This window comes from Dictyostelium purpureum (genome assembly GCF_000190715.1).
Source record: "Dictyostelium purpureum unplaced genomic scaffold DICPUscaffold_24, whole genome shotgun sequence".
Classification (NCBI taxonomy): Eukaryota; Evosea; class Eumycetozoa; order Dictyosteliales; family Dictyosteliaceae; genus Dictyostelium; species Dictyostelium purpureum.
Window position 1 is genome coordinate 23,182 of NW_003519361.1, and position 14,233 is coordinate 37,414.

A 14,233-nucleotide genomic window follows, 5' to 3' on the forward strand; every position below is an offset into this window, starting at 1 on the left:
AAAAAAAACAATAATATAAAACCTAGGTTGACCCCGAACTTAGAAACCCTTTTTTTCAAAAAATAAACTGAATTTTCTACCCTAATAAAACCAAAAAAAAAAAATATATAAAATAAATAATAAAAGAGTTTTTTTATAAAATGGTCAAACCAAGAAATAATAGAAAAAATAAAAAAATTAGTAACCAATGCGATGTTCCAATCAATTTTCCTGCAAACACTGAAACTGATGAAATGGAAATCGAAAATAAAGCTGATCCAAATGAAATATTTTTCCTTGTACCAAACTCAAAAATGTTGAAAGTTAACAGAGCTTTGCAAGTATCGGGTCATTACAAATTGAAGCTGGCAGCCTTAGATATCCTTGATGACCATGTCTCAAATAAAGATTTATTATCAGATTTAAGCCACAACCAATATGCTTCAGCTATTAACTACCAATTAAATCTTGCTCTCAAGTGCCATGGTAGTGTAAAATATTTAAATAGTGTTAAGGATAAAGCCAGCTCTTTTTTAACTAAAATGATTATCAAAGAATGGGGAAGTTCAGATGCTACCGCAGGAAAACCGTAAATTCATCTCTGATAGCCTCAAATTAATTGTAGACCCAATTGCCTTTCCAGAAAAATACTGTTGGGAAGAAGTTAAAGATTCCAAGGAATCAGTCTATTTCTATTATGTTGAAGAAACTGAAAAAAGCATTTCTTTACTATTCGATTTAGTTTACACTTGTGATGATTGTCGTTTATACCATATGGTTCATATCATCGCAATTCTTGAAGATTTAGATCAACTTTCTCCATCATTCAAGAATTTTTTTAAATAAAAGTCTAGAAGTCTCAAAGCAGAGCGACTTGCAATAGTTTTTGAAGGCTTTCATAAATCAAAAAGAGAAAATAACAAGCCTGAAATAAGCAGATCTTCATTTGCCTCATACCTTGAGATGGTTAATAAAGCATCAAATGACTCAAAGCTTCGATATAGTAATGAATGGAAAAATATCGAACCAGATATCAGAATTAATTTCCAAAGCACCATTGCCAGCCCGTAATAGCTTATATTGTAACAAAATTTAATGGTGTTTAGAAGTAGCAAGAAAAAAAGGTAATATCACAAGTCGAGTACACTTAAAAACAATTATCAAAATTTTAAAAAATAATTTAATTTTTATAATAATAAATAAATAAACAAAATTTTATTTGACTATAATAAAGAAAAATAAAATATTCATAAAAAAAAAAAAGTAATTTATTTGTATATTTTTAATGCTATTAACATAGAACTATTTTATTTATTTAATTTTTTGATGGTAGTTCTTTGTTGTTTTATTATTATATTATTTAAGACTTGCTGGTAATGTTTCTAGGTTCAATCTTAGTCTCTTATTGGATATACATTTCACTTTCGATATTATTACTTTTAATATATTTTCTACAACCGAGTGACTTGTTACTTTAGTGTTTATTAAGTGATTGAAAAATTATGATTATCTTCAGTTTTTACCAATTATCGTTATCACAGTAGGGGAATAATACCTGATTTAATTGTTTTCTAATTTCATTTTCATCATAAGCTGTCTTTGGGTGTTGTTTGTGATTCTTTCAAAGTATACTACCCCAATTTTTAGTAAATATCAACACGTTATCATAGCCATTTTAAATTTTTAAAATAATTTATTTTTAAAAAATCTAAAAATAATAATTTTTTTAAAATTTTTTTCTTTTTTTAATTTTTTTTTTAATTTTTTTTTATTTTTATTTTTTTCAATTCACAACAAACAAAAAAACACATAAATAATTTTAATAATGGAAACTATAGCACATCCAATAATAATTCAAATAATAATGCCAATGGTTCAAATAATAATAATACATTAAATAGTTCATGCAATGGTACACAGTGGTTTAAATTCAAATAGAAATAATTTAACATCATCAACAGCATCATTAACAAACATTCCAACTATTATAACAACTTCACCATCATCTTCATTAAAGAATAGTAATATTTCAATAGTTTTGTAGCTACATCATCAGTTAATTCGACAACAAGTAATAATTTAACATCATATGACGAGGTTGAAAAAGGATTCAGGGTCCATGAGGAAGATGAGGCAGTCGAATTAAACGAATCATTAAATGAATTTAACAATGAAAGAGGGGTTGGTGTTGGTTTTGACAATAGTGATGTTGGCGAGGCTCAAGAAGAAGATGATGACAATAACAAGAATATGGAATTTAAATTCGATTTAGATTTGACTACAATTAATGTAATGGACTATATCGATGACTTTGAAAAGAAATTATTGGAATATTCAGAAAAAGAACAAGTAGTTCAAGATTTCAACAAAATAACATAGATTTAATTCAATATTCAAAACAGGTTAGAATCACTAGAAAAATGTGACAAAGAAATGAAAGCACTCTATCAAGATATTTTACCCGATTGTAAGTATCATATGGTTTTTTAAACATATTCTCTTGTTTTAATTATTTATATATATTAATATTTATCATTTATCTAGATGCTAATGAAAGAGAAAACTTTCATTTAATGTATAAACCAATCACAGAAAGCAAATCTTTATTGGTCGGATTTGAAACAATGTTAAATGGTTTTCAAAATGAATTAGCAGGTATTTCAAAAGAAATGCGTACACTACAAGAATTATCAATAAATGAAATTTAAATGCACAAACAGAAAAAATGTAGTTGAAAAATTACATAAAATAATTGACGAGGTTTCAATTTCAGATGATTTAATAACGTATGTATATCGTAACACCTTTATATTTAAAGTTAAAAATATACTAATTCTTATTTGTTTATAGTTTATTAACACAGGGCGAAGTTAATGATCAATATTTACAATATCTATCAATCTTTAGTAAAAAATTGGATATATTCAAACACAAAAAAGCGAAGGTGTATTTGCCACAGGTGAAGTTGAGGAGGTTATATTAAAATTAAAACCTTTCGATAACAAGTAAGTAAATTAATACATTATTTTAAAACAACAACAACAGCAACAACAAACCCATATACAAACAGAAAATGGCATCGTTATGGAAATAGAAACAGAATTACTAACATAAATTAAATTAACTTTATTAATTTTCAAAAGACAGATTTACCAAATTAAAACCATTCAATACCCTTACAGGATCTGCTGTCGTCGATATCATGAATGAAAGGATATTAATCAACTATATAAAGATTTGGCCTAATTAATCCAACCACGAACTATTGCTTCTATATTATAATCTCAAAACCAATATCAATAACTATCATAAAAAGTCACAAAGTCGCAGAAACTCAAATTCTTTCAAAGTCTTTCAATCTCGAGTAAATCAGATAAAGCAAAATTCAAATCAATTACAAGTTCATGTAAATTCAAAAGTGTTATGGATGTACCGTTCAGCTCTTATAGACGCTAGTGCACGGTTATCATGTATAAAAAAAACATTGGCAAAAAAAAGATTAAACTTAGATCCAACTAAATACTAAACACTAATGAAGATATTCAATCTTATCAACCATTTATATGAATTTCAATATATTTGCCTTGGCCCAAGCAACAGTGATAGACACAAATAGTTTAGATAAGGGTAAACTTCAATTCGTTAATATTGCTCAAATTGTGAAACAGTCCAATGGTTTTAGCTTATCAAATATATTTAAAATATGACCCCCAAAAAATTTAGTATCTGATAGAGGTTCAAGTTTCATAAATGAAGTCGTCGTTTCAATAAACAAATTCTTTAAAGTAACTCCAACTTTCGCTTGCCATACATAAACATATGGTTTAACAGAAAAGTTTAATTCATCCTAATTCACAAGTGCCTAGATGTTATAGTAAAGAAGACAATACAAATGATCCACCACAGTTAATTGGTATTGCTTTATTCTCATATAGTACTATGCTTCATCCTTCTACTGGCATCTCTCACCATTTTTTTAACTCAGTAAATCAATAATCAGTCCTCAGTTATTAGAAACCTTTAAGAAAGCTAATATTAAAACATTTTATAAAAATTAATAGTTAAAAATCAATATAGTGTCAAACCAAAGGCAGTTCTCATTAATAAATAACAGTCACACCCAAACTCGACTTATTATCATATAATTAATAAAACGCCTCACATTTTTCAGGACCATCGCTGCCGGTGCTGCAGGTTGTGCTACTGTGGGTGGTGAAGGTAGCACAAGTGGTACAGGTCGCACATCAACAAGTGGATCAACTAGCATATCAACAGGTATAATAGTAGCAGGTAACTCTTCAGACTGGAAAGATTCTTCAGACTCATCAGCAGATCAGACCAAGGCAATACTCATATAAACGTAGTGCACTAAGACTACCTGAAAACAAAATTGAAATAACATTCTTTAATAAAAAGATATCTGATTCATAATCTGGAAAAAGATCAAGTATTAAAAAATTGAAATAACATTCTTTAATAGGGAAACGATCAAGTATTAAAAATAATATACATTTCATTAGAAAAGCAATTATTTAAAAAGAAGAGAACTTTTAGAACAATTAGAATTAGAAGGTCTTCAATCCGAAAATCACAGTATTAAATAAGAGATTACAACTCTTCAAGATAAATTCAGCAAACAATCTTTCAACACTGGTCATGATACTTCAGTTGGTATAGGGATCCATCAGCATTGGTTTTTTAGCAAACTGATGAATGCGAAGAGAAAACAGAACAAATAAACCCACTAAAAGCGGCAGCATCAAATTCATCAAAATCTAATGTTGGTAGTTCAAATGCAGGTGGTAATAGTTCACCAATCATCCCATTGAATACTTCATAAGAAATCAATGGTGATAGGATCAGAGAGACTGAACATGAATTTGAAAGTTATAGAATTGCAAAAGAGAGCTAGCAATGGAAAAAGATTATTAGAAACAATTAATTGTTTGTGAAAATTAGAGATTACTGACTCAAAAGGTTCATTTGGGAACAGTTAGAAATGTAAATACACAATTAAAATTTAAAATTGAAAATATCGAAGAGGAGATAAGACAAAGAATGGAAGAAAAGTTAAATATTTTAAGATAAATAAATAAATAAATAAATAAATATATAGATAAATAAATAGATAATATAGACTAATCAAGAGAAGCAATCTAAATTAGCAATTAATCATTTAAAATATCAATCACCAAATAAAAAAAATAAAATAATATAAATAATAATATAAATTAAAATTAGATATAAAATTAAATTAGATTTAAAAATAAAAGGAAAAAATAAATGGTTTGACCATCATTAATTTACCCAATTTCGATAAATATGATGATGGAATCAATTTAAAAATACAAAGAAAATAAAATTAAATAAAATTATATTTATGTACGTTATTTTTTTTTTATTTTTTTTTTCACAGATAAAATATAAATATATTTACTCGAATCAGTTTGAGGTTATATAATTTATTTTTAGAGTAAATTTAACAGCATCTTCTACTACGATGACCAATATCAATATCAATATTGATAATGTTAGTGTTACCACCACTGCATGGATTAAAACATGGATTGAAACCACATGAACTGCCACTTAAGCTATTACCGAACCAAACTGATTCATTATCAGAGAATGAGACACTTCCAGATGAAGTTAAATAAATATTATAAATCTAAATTTTAAAAAAATAAAATAAGGTTGAAACTAATATATCAAATGAAATTCATATAATATATATAATAATAGATTATTAAGAAAACTCACTCTTTAATAGAGAATTGTTTTTTTGTTTTATTTTATTTATTTATTTTTTTTTTTTATTGTTTATAATTTTTTAATTTTTTAAAAAATAGTATTTTAAAAAAATTTTAGTTTTCATACCACACACATATAATTTTTCATTCATCAACTTTATTTACAATAACTCACATATAATAATAATCATTCGTTTTTTCACTTGTAAATATTTCCATTTTTTTTGTAAATAATATTTATCTTTTTTGTTTGTATAAATTTCCATTTTATTTTTTTTTTTGTTTTTTTGTAAATAATCTTTTTTTTGTACATATCTTTTTTTTTATATATCTTTTTTTTTTTATCTTATTTTTTGTATTTATCTTTTTTTTGTAAATATTTTTTTTTTTTATATATAACTTTTTTTTGTATTTATCTTTTTTTGTATATATCTTTTTTGTATTCGTTTTATTCAATTTTTTGTTATATAGTTTTATATTTTATCTTGGTATTTTATTTTATTTGTATAACAATTGTAAATAAAAATGTATGATTTTTTATTTATGTGTGTTTTTTTATTTTTTGTTGGTTTTATCATCAGTTTGGTTTTATCATTTTATATTGGTAGCTTCAAAGACACCAAAACCAATGTAAACGTCGACTGGGGGAGTCAGGTATCCCATCTCCAACTTATCCACCAAAACCAACATCAGCAACTTCAACTCAAACATATCCAACAATACCAAAAGTTGCAACTCAAACACATCGAACAAAACCAAAAATACCAAAAATACCAACGACAAAAACAAAGAAAACAAATCCAAAAACTCCAAAAACTCCTAAAAATCCAACAACGCCAACATCTCCAACAACAGGAGCAACTCCAAAAGCTCCAACAAATCATAACACAACAACCAAAACAACCAGAAAAACCACAACAGACACAACAACTACAGCAACCACAAATTAAAAATGATCCAGCTCCACAAATTGGTATTGATCAGATAAAGCCAAAAGACATTGACTTACCTTTGGTCAATTCAAATAGATGGTTAGATCTTCAACCAACTAAGCCACCATCGGTATCATTAGAACCAAAGTTATTAAATAATGCACCTCCATCCACATCACCACAACAACCTAATAATTCATCAACACCATCCTCATCATCATCATATAGATTAGTTAATCCATTTAATGTTTTAAAATATTCTAAAAAAGTTATGGAAGAAAACCTTTATAGACCATCAGCTAGTGTAAATCATTCTAAAAAATTAGTACAAGATCAAGAAACTCAACAGTATATTAATTTATTAACTATTGGTTTTAAAAAATTATTTGAAAGTGATATTGACTCAAAGGCTATCAATGGACAAAATAATAATAGTAATAATAATTGCAATAATTTAAATGTAAATAATGTAAATATAAATAATAAAAATAGTATTGAAGAAACACCAACAAACCAAAAAGACGGGGCTTGTATTAGTGATTTTTCAAATGAAGATTTTAATCAAGCAACCAATATTGAAATCAAAATTGATTCAGACTTAGATCTAGAAGAACAGATTATAAATCAATTCCATCATCTACAAGTTCCACACCAACCAGTATCCACTTCTGAAAGTTCATCAGCAACTGTAACAACAACAACAGATTCATTAAAAATAACAACTATAACCTCACCAGCAGTAACTACAAATAAATCATCTACAGCATCATTAACATCTTCATTATCAGATAATTGGCAGTTTACAATATTCTCACCAAAGGTTTTTAAAGAAATAAGAAAATATTATAATGTTGACAAAGATTTCCTTAGAACCAAATCAATTGGCAGCCCAGAGATATCTGATATTGTAAAGTTTTTAGAGGTTCAAACTGTGGGTAGAAGTGGTAGTTTTTTCTATAAATCAGAGGACAGTAAATACTTTATAAAAACAATTCCATCAAGCGAGTATAACACATTCACTAAATTATTTCCATCATATTATCAACACATTAAAAAATATCCAAATTCTTTGCTTCCAAGATTCATGGGAGTATATCGTTTAAAATTAAGTGGTGCTTCCTATTATAGTAGTGCCCATAGAGATATCATATTCGTTGTAATGGCCAATCTTTTCTATTCTGAACAAAAGTTGGAAATTAAAGAAAAATATGATTTAAAAGGTTCAACAATAGGTAGATATGTTGATGTTAATCAATTTCAGCAACAATTAGCCAAGGAACAGCAACAGCATCTAAACGGTACAGATAGTTTGAATACAAGTATTGGTAGTAATAGTAGTTGCTATAATAGCAGTCAAATAAATGGTGTAGATAATAGTAATAATATTCAAACTCAGGATTTAACATTCAAAGATTTAAATTTAAAAAGAAAGATTCATTTGGGTAAATTAAAAAAAGTATTTATACAACAGTTATCAATCGACTCTGAATGGATGTGCAGCCATGGTATATGTGATTATAGTTTATTGGTTGGTTTACATTTAAGTGACAAGAAATCAATTCAAACTCTTAAAGAATCTCAAGGTCCAAAGTCACTTGAGAAAAAGGATATATCCTATTTCAAAAAGGATTTTAATGGTATTGTTGAAAGTACTCATACCCCTCCACAACCACCACCATTATCAACTTCAAATATAATTTATGAATCGAATACAGAAGAAAGTGATGGAGGTATAGTTTATTATTTAGGTTTAATTGATATTTTAACAACTTATAATTTAAAAAAGCGTGGTGAAAATGCTTTAAAAGGAATGTTATTTGATAGAGTAAGTTTAATATTAAATTTTTTTTTTTTTTTTAATAAGGTGTCTCAATACTAATATCATCTTTTTTTTTCTTTGTTAGACTCAAATATCAGCAATTAACCCAAAAGATTACCAAAGTAGATTTATAAAATATATTGAATCAATAGTTGAATAATATAATAGTATTTTTTGTTCCGTATATATAAAAAAATAAAAATAAAAATAAAGATAAAGATAAAATAAAAATAATTAATAGAATGAAATAGTAACATATATATTTTTTTTTATTTTATTATTTTTCAATTGTGGTGGAATAATATCATTGTGTACTGTGGTTGTTGCATTTGCATATTTTGTTGCATATTAGTTTAATTTAAAAAAATAAATAAAAAAATTATTTATTTAAAATTATAGTTTATTTCTTTTTCAATACGTTCTTTATCTATTCTTTCTGTAACTGAATGACATATTACTATTTTTTTTAATTAAAATTTGATTGTTTATAATTATAGTGATATGTTGTAGTAAAAGTTTTATTATTAATGATCGGTGTAAATATGACGAGAAAATAAACAGAGAAAGAAAAAGAAAGAATAGATAAAGAGCCGAAATAAATTTTTACCCTAAAACAATTAAATGTCCAAAGGATTGGCTATATGATAGCGGATCGAAAAATCAGGGCATATTTGATTACTAAACTATATACATCCTTTCTTCCATATAAAACTGATTGAGAGTTTATTGAATGGTATACCTGCAGAATATGTACTGATTGCTCTAAATAGTTTTTCTATATCTTTAATATTTGAATACTCGAGACATTTCTTTATAACTTCATAGGTAATCTTTGGGTGGTCAGCTCTGTTTGAATGAAACTTATCTAATGTCTCTTGAATATTACCGATATTTAATGTTTTTAAATGTAGTAGTATATAATGGTGGCGATTTAAATTCCTCTTAAATTAAATTTTTCTTTATTTAAATTTCTATATGATGATGGTGGAAGTGTTATATTACTATTATTAATTAAAAGCCATTACTGTTTTTATTGTTGCAACCACTACTACTGCTACTCCCATTGCTATCATTACTATTACAACTGCTTATACTACTACAACTTGCGCTTCGGGCCAAACTGGTACTGTTATTATTTAGATTGATATATTCACTAATACTACTATTTAAATTATAGTTACTATTACTATTTTTTAAACTGAATGTTGTAGGTTCTGGTGCTGCTGTTGTTGTATTATTGTTACTATAACTATTTTTTAAACGGAATGCTAATGCTACTGTTGTTGTATAATTATTATTATTACTATTGTTTAAACTGAATGATGATGATGATGATGAATCTGTTTTGGTGTTATTATTGTTATTGATATTATTGATATTGATATTATATGGTTCTATGATATTTACTCGATATTTTAATTGTAATTATAATGATTTAATTGATATTGAAAAACTTTTTTTATTAATTGTGTAGTTTGGTAAAAATGTTTGTACATTCATTGATAGGAAATACTCCAATGCTTCTGTATTATCTAAATAGTGTGCACATTCTACTAAATCAAACATGTGTAGCTGTTCTTTTTTCTTTTCGTATAGTAAAATAATTAAACTTGCATCTCTAAAAAAAGCTTTTTTCAATATATTCATCTGCCTGTATTATAATTAATATTTTAAAGTGTTATTACATATATTTACTCTATAACAATAATCAATTAGTCTAAATGTTATTACCACTTACTTTTAATTTAATTTCTAATAAATTCCATAATTTTCTTTTTACCATAAAGCCCAATGATCTTATGTTTAAATTATATTAAAGTAGAATTGGTTTATTGTGGTTGCAGCTGCGGTTGGGAATGTTGGATGTATCTATTGTAATATTTCTTTCGGTAGTATCAATTGTACAACTAACTAAAAAATATCATTGTCTAAAACTATTTGAACTATCTGTAATTTCTAATGCATTCAATATTTTATTTTCATTTTATAATTTTAATATCTTTAAATCTGAAACTAATGATCCAATAAAATGAAAAATTAATTAATATATTTATTTTATTTGTAAATAGGTATGGTATGATATAAATATATGTTTAAAAATAAATTATTTAAACTTACTTTTTGATTAAGCAACTCTTAACTGATATGCAGAAGGTAATGCAAAACTTTTGTATAACTATTACTTCCCAAAGAATCAAATGAAATTGTGCTAACATTACCAGTTTTAATGTTCTTTGGAACAATAAATTTAAATTTAAACTGTTTTGAAGTTGCATTACAATGCATGGAAAATTCTCTAGAATAATAATCATTTTATTTGATTCTCTATTATTTGATACTCTTAAATCATTTCTATAAACCTGTTAACTTTAAATTAATAATCGAATCGAATCACTTTATATTTGTATTTATATATAATAGCAGAACATACTTTATGATTGAATAGAATCCAATTTTTCCACAGTATCGAACATGATTTAATTTTACATCCAACTTTATATTGATTATTATTATAGTTTGATTATAGAATATAAAACGAATGACAGTACCATGTTACCATTTGGTATAGATTCCATTGAATAATCACTTATTTTATTTGTAACTATATTGGTGATACGTCTACGTGAGTAATTTAGTAATTGTATATCATTTTTAATTAGTATAACATTATATATTAAACAATTTTAGAAATAGCATGTGTAATTATTTACCTTAACTGATGTGTCTTTGTATTTCACTTAATATATATTGTTTTTCCATTTTGAAAAAAAAAATTAATCATTACTATTATTATATGTTGCTATTATTATTATAATAGTGCTTACAATAAATGATGATAAATTTAAAAAAAAAAAAAAAAAATTAAAAAAATTCAAAATTAATTTTTTTTTTTTTTTTTTTTCTTAAAATAATTAAAATCTTTAGATTTTTATTTAATTTTTGCATATTTTTTTTCAAACATATTTTATTTTTAAAAATTATATTTTAATTATTTTAACCACATAATACACTTATTTAAATTTATTATTATTACTTGTAAATAGTATAAAATCTCTTTTAATAAGTTCGCTGTGCATTTGATAAACATATGCTAAATATTTATATTTTTGATTAAAAATCTTTCATTCATGATATCGACAACAGCAGATACTGTTGGGGTATTGAATGGTTTAATTGGTAAATATGCCTTTTGAATATTAATAAAAGTTAATTTAAATTATGTTTGAGGATCTGTGTCTATTTTCTATATTTTTTCAACGATGTATATTAATTTAAAGTTGAAAAAAATAAAAATAAAAATAAAAATAAAATAAAAAAATTGGGAAAAGTTAAAAAAATTATTTGAATTTTATAAATATATATTTTTAAAGCTGTTCAAGTTTGCTACACATTTGTTATATCAAAATTTAATGAGAAAAAAAGTTAAAAATTTGGTGGGTTTTTTTTTATTTCAAATTTGCACAAACTTGATTCGCTCTTACAATATATAAAAAAAAAGTGATCTATAAATTTTTATTTCTTAATTTTTTTTAAAAAAATGCACCCCCCTTGTAATCTTACAACACATTTTTAAATTTACATATTTTTATTTTTTTCTAAAGCAATAGTTTTAATAAATTTTTTGTATAAAATTAAAAAAAATCAATCATAATAATAAATAAATATAATAATAAATAAATGAAATATTAAATAAATAGTAAACAAATAATAATTAATTATTTATTAATGTCAAAGTATACCTTATTAATGGCTATCAAGTATGGAGATTCAAGTGTGAAGTACCAGGCCCGCTTGATTCTGTAATCTGAGATTACCAAACTTTCACTAAGGGCTTATTATTATACTGTGCATGGCGGTATAATAGTTAGCTGTCTGCTCAAATATACTAACCTCCCCGTGGTTGAGCTGGAAACACTCTTTATAAAGAGTGGCTAATAGTATAAAAGAAATAAAAAAAATAATATTTCAACCACAGAATCAAAAATTCCTCCACCACCTTCACAGTATACCACTACCACTATCTCTAATAATAGTAATATAAATGCTATCACCACAATAACAACACCAAAACATCAAAAGGAACTAAAAAATTTGGATAAAACTAATCAAAATTCCGCATTTTCTAGTGTTCAAAATTTAAATACATCATCTTCAAGTTTATCATCATCATCAAATTCAACCCCACCACCAACAGTAATACCAATAACTCCAACACCATTTTTAAAACCATCATCATTAAATAATGAAAGAGAAGAAAATATTATGGTTTATTGTAGATTCCATCCAGAAATTCAAACAGAAAAAATTTATCATCATCAGAAAAAAAGTTAACAATAGGCGAGGATGGTCGTACTATTCATATCACATCACCCCAAAATTCAACAGCATATAGGTTTTCAAAAGTTTTTCAACCAACAACTACCCAAGAATCGTTCTATAATGAAGTCGCAAGACCATTGGTCGATGGTAGGTTAATTATATACATATAGTTAATAAAATACTTTATAATCATACATAGTATACTAATAGTTTATTGTATTTATTACTTTAATGAAATTTAGATGTTTTAAATGGATTTAATGTTGGTATTATTGCATATGGTCAAACTGGAGCAGATAAAACATATACACAGTTTGGTAAAGATATTGGCGATGAATTACCACTTACAGGACAGGAAGGCTATGGTATCACACCACGTTTCATCATAGATTTATTGAACAGGGTTAACTATTTGTCATCAGATTGTGTTATATTTACAGTTAGAGAATCATATCTCGAACTTTATAGAGAGAAACTTTATGACTTGATTAGCGATAAGGCAGAGCTGGATATTAGAATGAGCGACAATGGATTTAATGCTCCAGATGCATCACAACCACCAATTCAATCATATGCAGATTTTTTACATTATATACATAATGGTGAAAAAATAAAAGTTATGGTGATAATAGTATGTAGCAGAAATACTTTTAAATTTTTCAATTTAAAAAAAAATCAAAGTTATTAACCTTTTTTATTTATTATTATTTAGAAAAAAATATGAATAGTTCTCATTTTATTAAAATTAAAGAAAAGAACAAAGAAATGGAAAAATATAAAGTTATTGCAAATGAATTACGAATAAAGCTTTCCAACAAGGAGGATCTCATAGTGAACCTGAATCAAAATATAATTTTAAATTTTTTATATTTATATAAATTTTTTAATTTAATCTCAAATATTAGCAATTTAAACAAAGTGATGATGACGAAACCTTTTGCAAATTATTGTATGGATATGTAGCCCCGGAATCAAATTCATTAAACAGTGAACAATATAATAAAGTCCAAGAAATACTACACCAATTGACCAAATTGACACACGCAAAATTGATGAAAAATTAGAAGATCAATTTCAATTAAATAGAACTGCACTCAAAGAGATTGATTTAAAGAATTTTAGTGAAAAAGTTAATAACTATAATAGAAATTATAATATTTTCAAAACCCTTTCTTCAAACATAAATATTAATAATTATAATATTAATAATAATATTATTAATATAAATATTAATAATTATAATATTAATAATAATATTATTAATAATAATAATACTAATAATAATACTAATAATAATATTAATAATAAATATTAATAATAATAATAATAATAATAATAATAATAATAATAATAATAATAATAATAATAATAATAATAATAATAATAATAATAATAATAATTAATAATAATAATAATGAGTAATAATAATTAAC

General features: G+C 25.0%; 6 protein-coding genes across 6 annotated transcripts; 5 read left to right on the top strand and 1 right to left on the bottom strand.

Moving 5' to 3' along the window:
* Window positions 1-140: 140 nt before the first annotated feature.
* DICPUDRAFT_75351 (uncharacterized protein) lies at window positions 141-1,050 on the top strand (the record flags this gene model as incomplete). The annotated part of the gene is made up of 3 exons (XM_003284344.1): window positions 141-457; window positions 588-756; window positions 829-1,050. 3 exons carry the CDS (start codon window positions 141-143, stop codon window positions 1,048-1,050), a joined length of 708 nt encoding a protein of 235 aa, XP_003284392.1.
* An 838-nt stretch (window positions 1,051-1,888) lies between these two features.
* Window positions 1,889-2,358, top strand: DICPUDRAFT_75352 (uncharacterized protein; the record flags this gene model as incomplete). The annotated part of the gene is made up of 2 exons (XM_003284345.1): window positions 1,889-2,000; window positions 2,036-2,358. 2 exons carry the CDS (start codon window positions 1,889-1,891, stop codon window positions 2,356-2,358), a joined length of 435 nt encoding a protein of 144 aa, XP_003284393.1.
* A 54-nt stretch (window positions 2,359-2,412) lies between these two features.
* On the top strand, window positions 2,413-4,337 carry DICPUDRAFT_148170 (uncharacterized protein; the record flags this gene model as incomplete). Its single annotated transcript, XM_003284346.1, has 5 exons — window positions 2,413-2,446; window positions 2,524-2,634; window positions 2,711-2,765; window positions 2,919-2,984; window positions 4,151-4,337. 5 exons carry the CDS (start codon window positions 2,413-2,415, stop codon window positions 4,335-4,337), a joined length of 453 nt encoding a protein of 150 aa, XP_003284394.1.
* Window positions 4,338-6,254: 1,917 nt separating this feature from the next.
* DICPUDRAFT_148173 (uncharacterized protein) lies at window positions 6,255-8,640 on the top strand (the record flags this gene model as incomplete). Its single annotated transcript, XM_003284347.1, has 2 exons — window positions 6,255-8,486; window positions 8,566-8,640. The coding sequence occupies 2 exons, from the start codon at window positions 6,255-6,257 to the stop codon at window positions 8,638-8,640; spliced, it is 2,307 nt and encodes a 768-aa protein (XP_003284395.1).
* A 223-nt stretch (window positions 8,641-8,863) lies between these two features.
* On the bottom strand, window positions 8,864-10,792 carry DICPUDRAFT_75354 (uncharacterized protein; the record flags this gene model as incomplete). Its single annotated transcript, XM_003284364.1, has 6 exons — window positions 8,864-8,937; window positions 9,172-9,354; window positions 9,506-9,886; window positions 9,935-10,127; window positions 10,219-10,276; window positions 10,599-10,792. The coding sequence occupies 6 exons, from the start codon at window positions 10,790-10,792 to the stop codon at window positions 8,864-8,866; spliced, it is 1,083 nt and encodes a 360-aa protein (XP_003284412.1).
* Window positions 10,793-12,206: 1,414 nt separating this feature from the next.
* DICPUDRAFT_148175 (uncharacterized protein) lies at window positions 12,207-14,115 on the top strand (the record flags this gene model as incomplete). The annotated part of the gene is made up of 6 exons (XM_003284348.1): window positions 12,207-12,238; window positions 12,515-12,753; window positions 12,819-12,947; window positions 13,043-13,431; window positions 13,706-13,749; window positions 13,806-14,115. 6 exons carry the CDS (start codon window positions 12,207-12,209, stop codon window positions 14,113-14,115), a joined length of 1,143 nt encoding a protein of 380 aa, XP_003284396.1.
* Window positions 14,116-14,233: the final 118 nt, after the last annotated feature.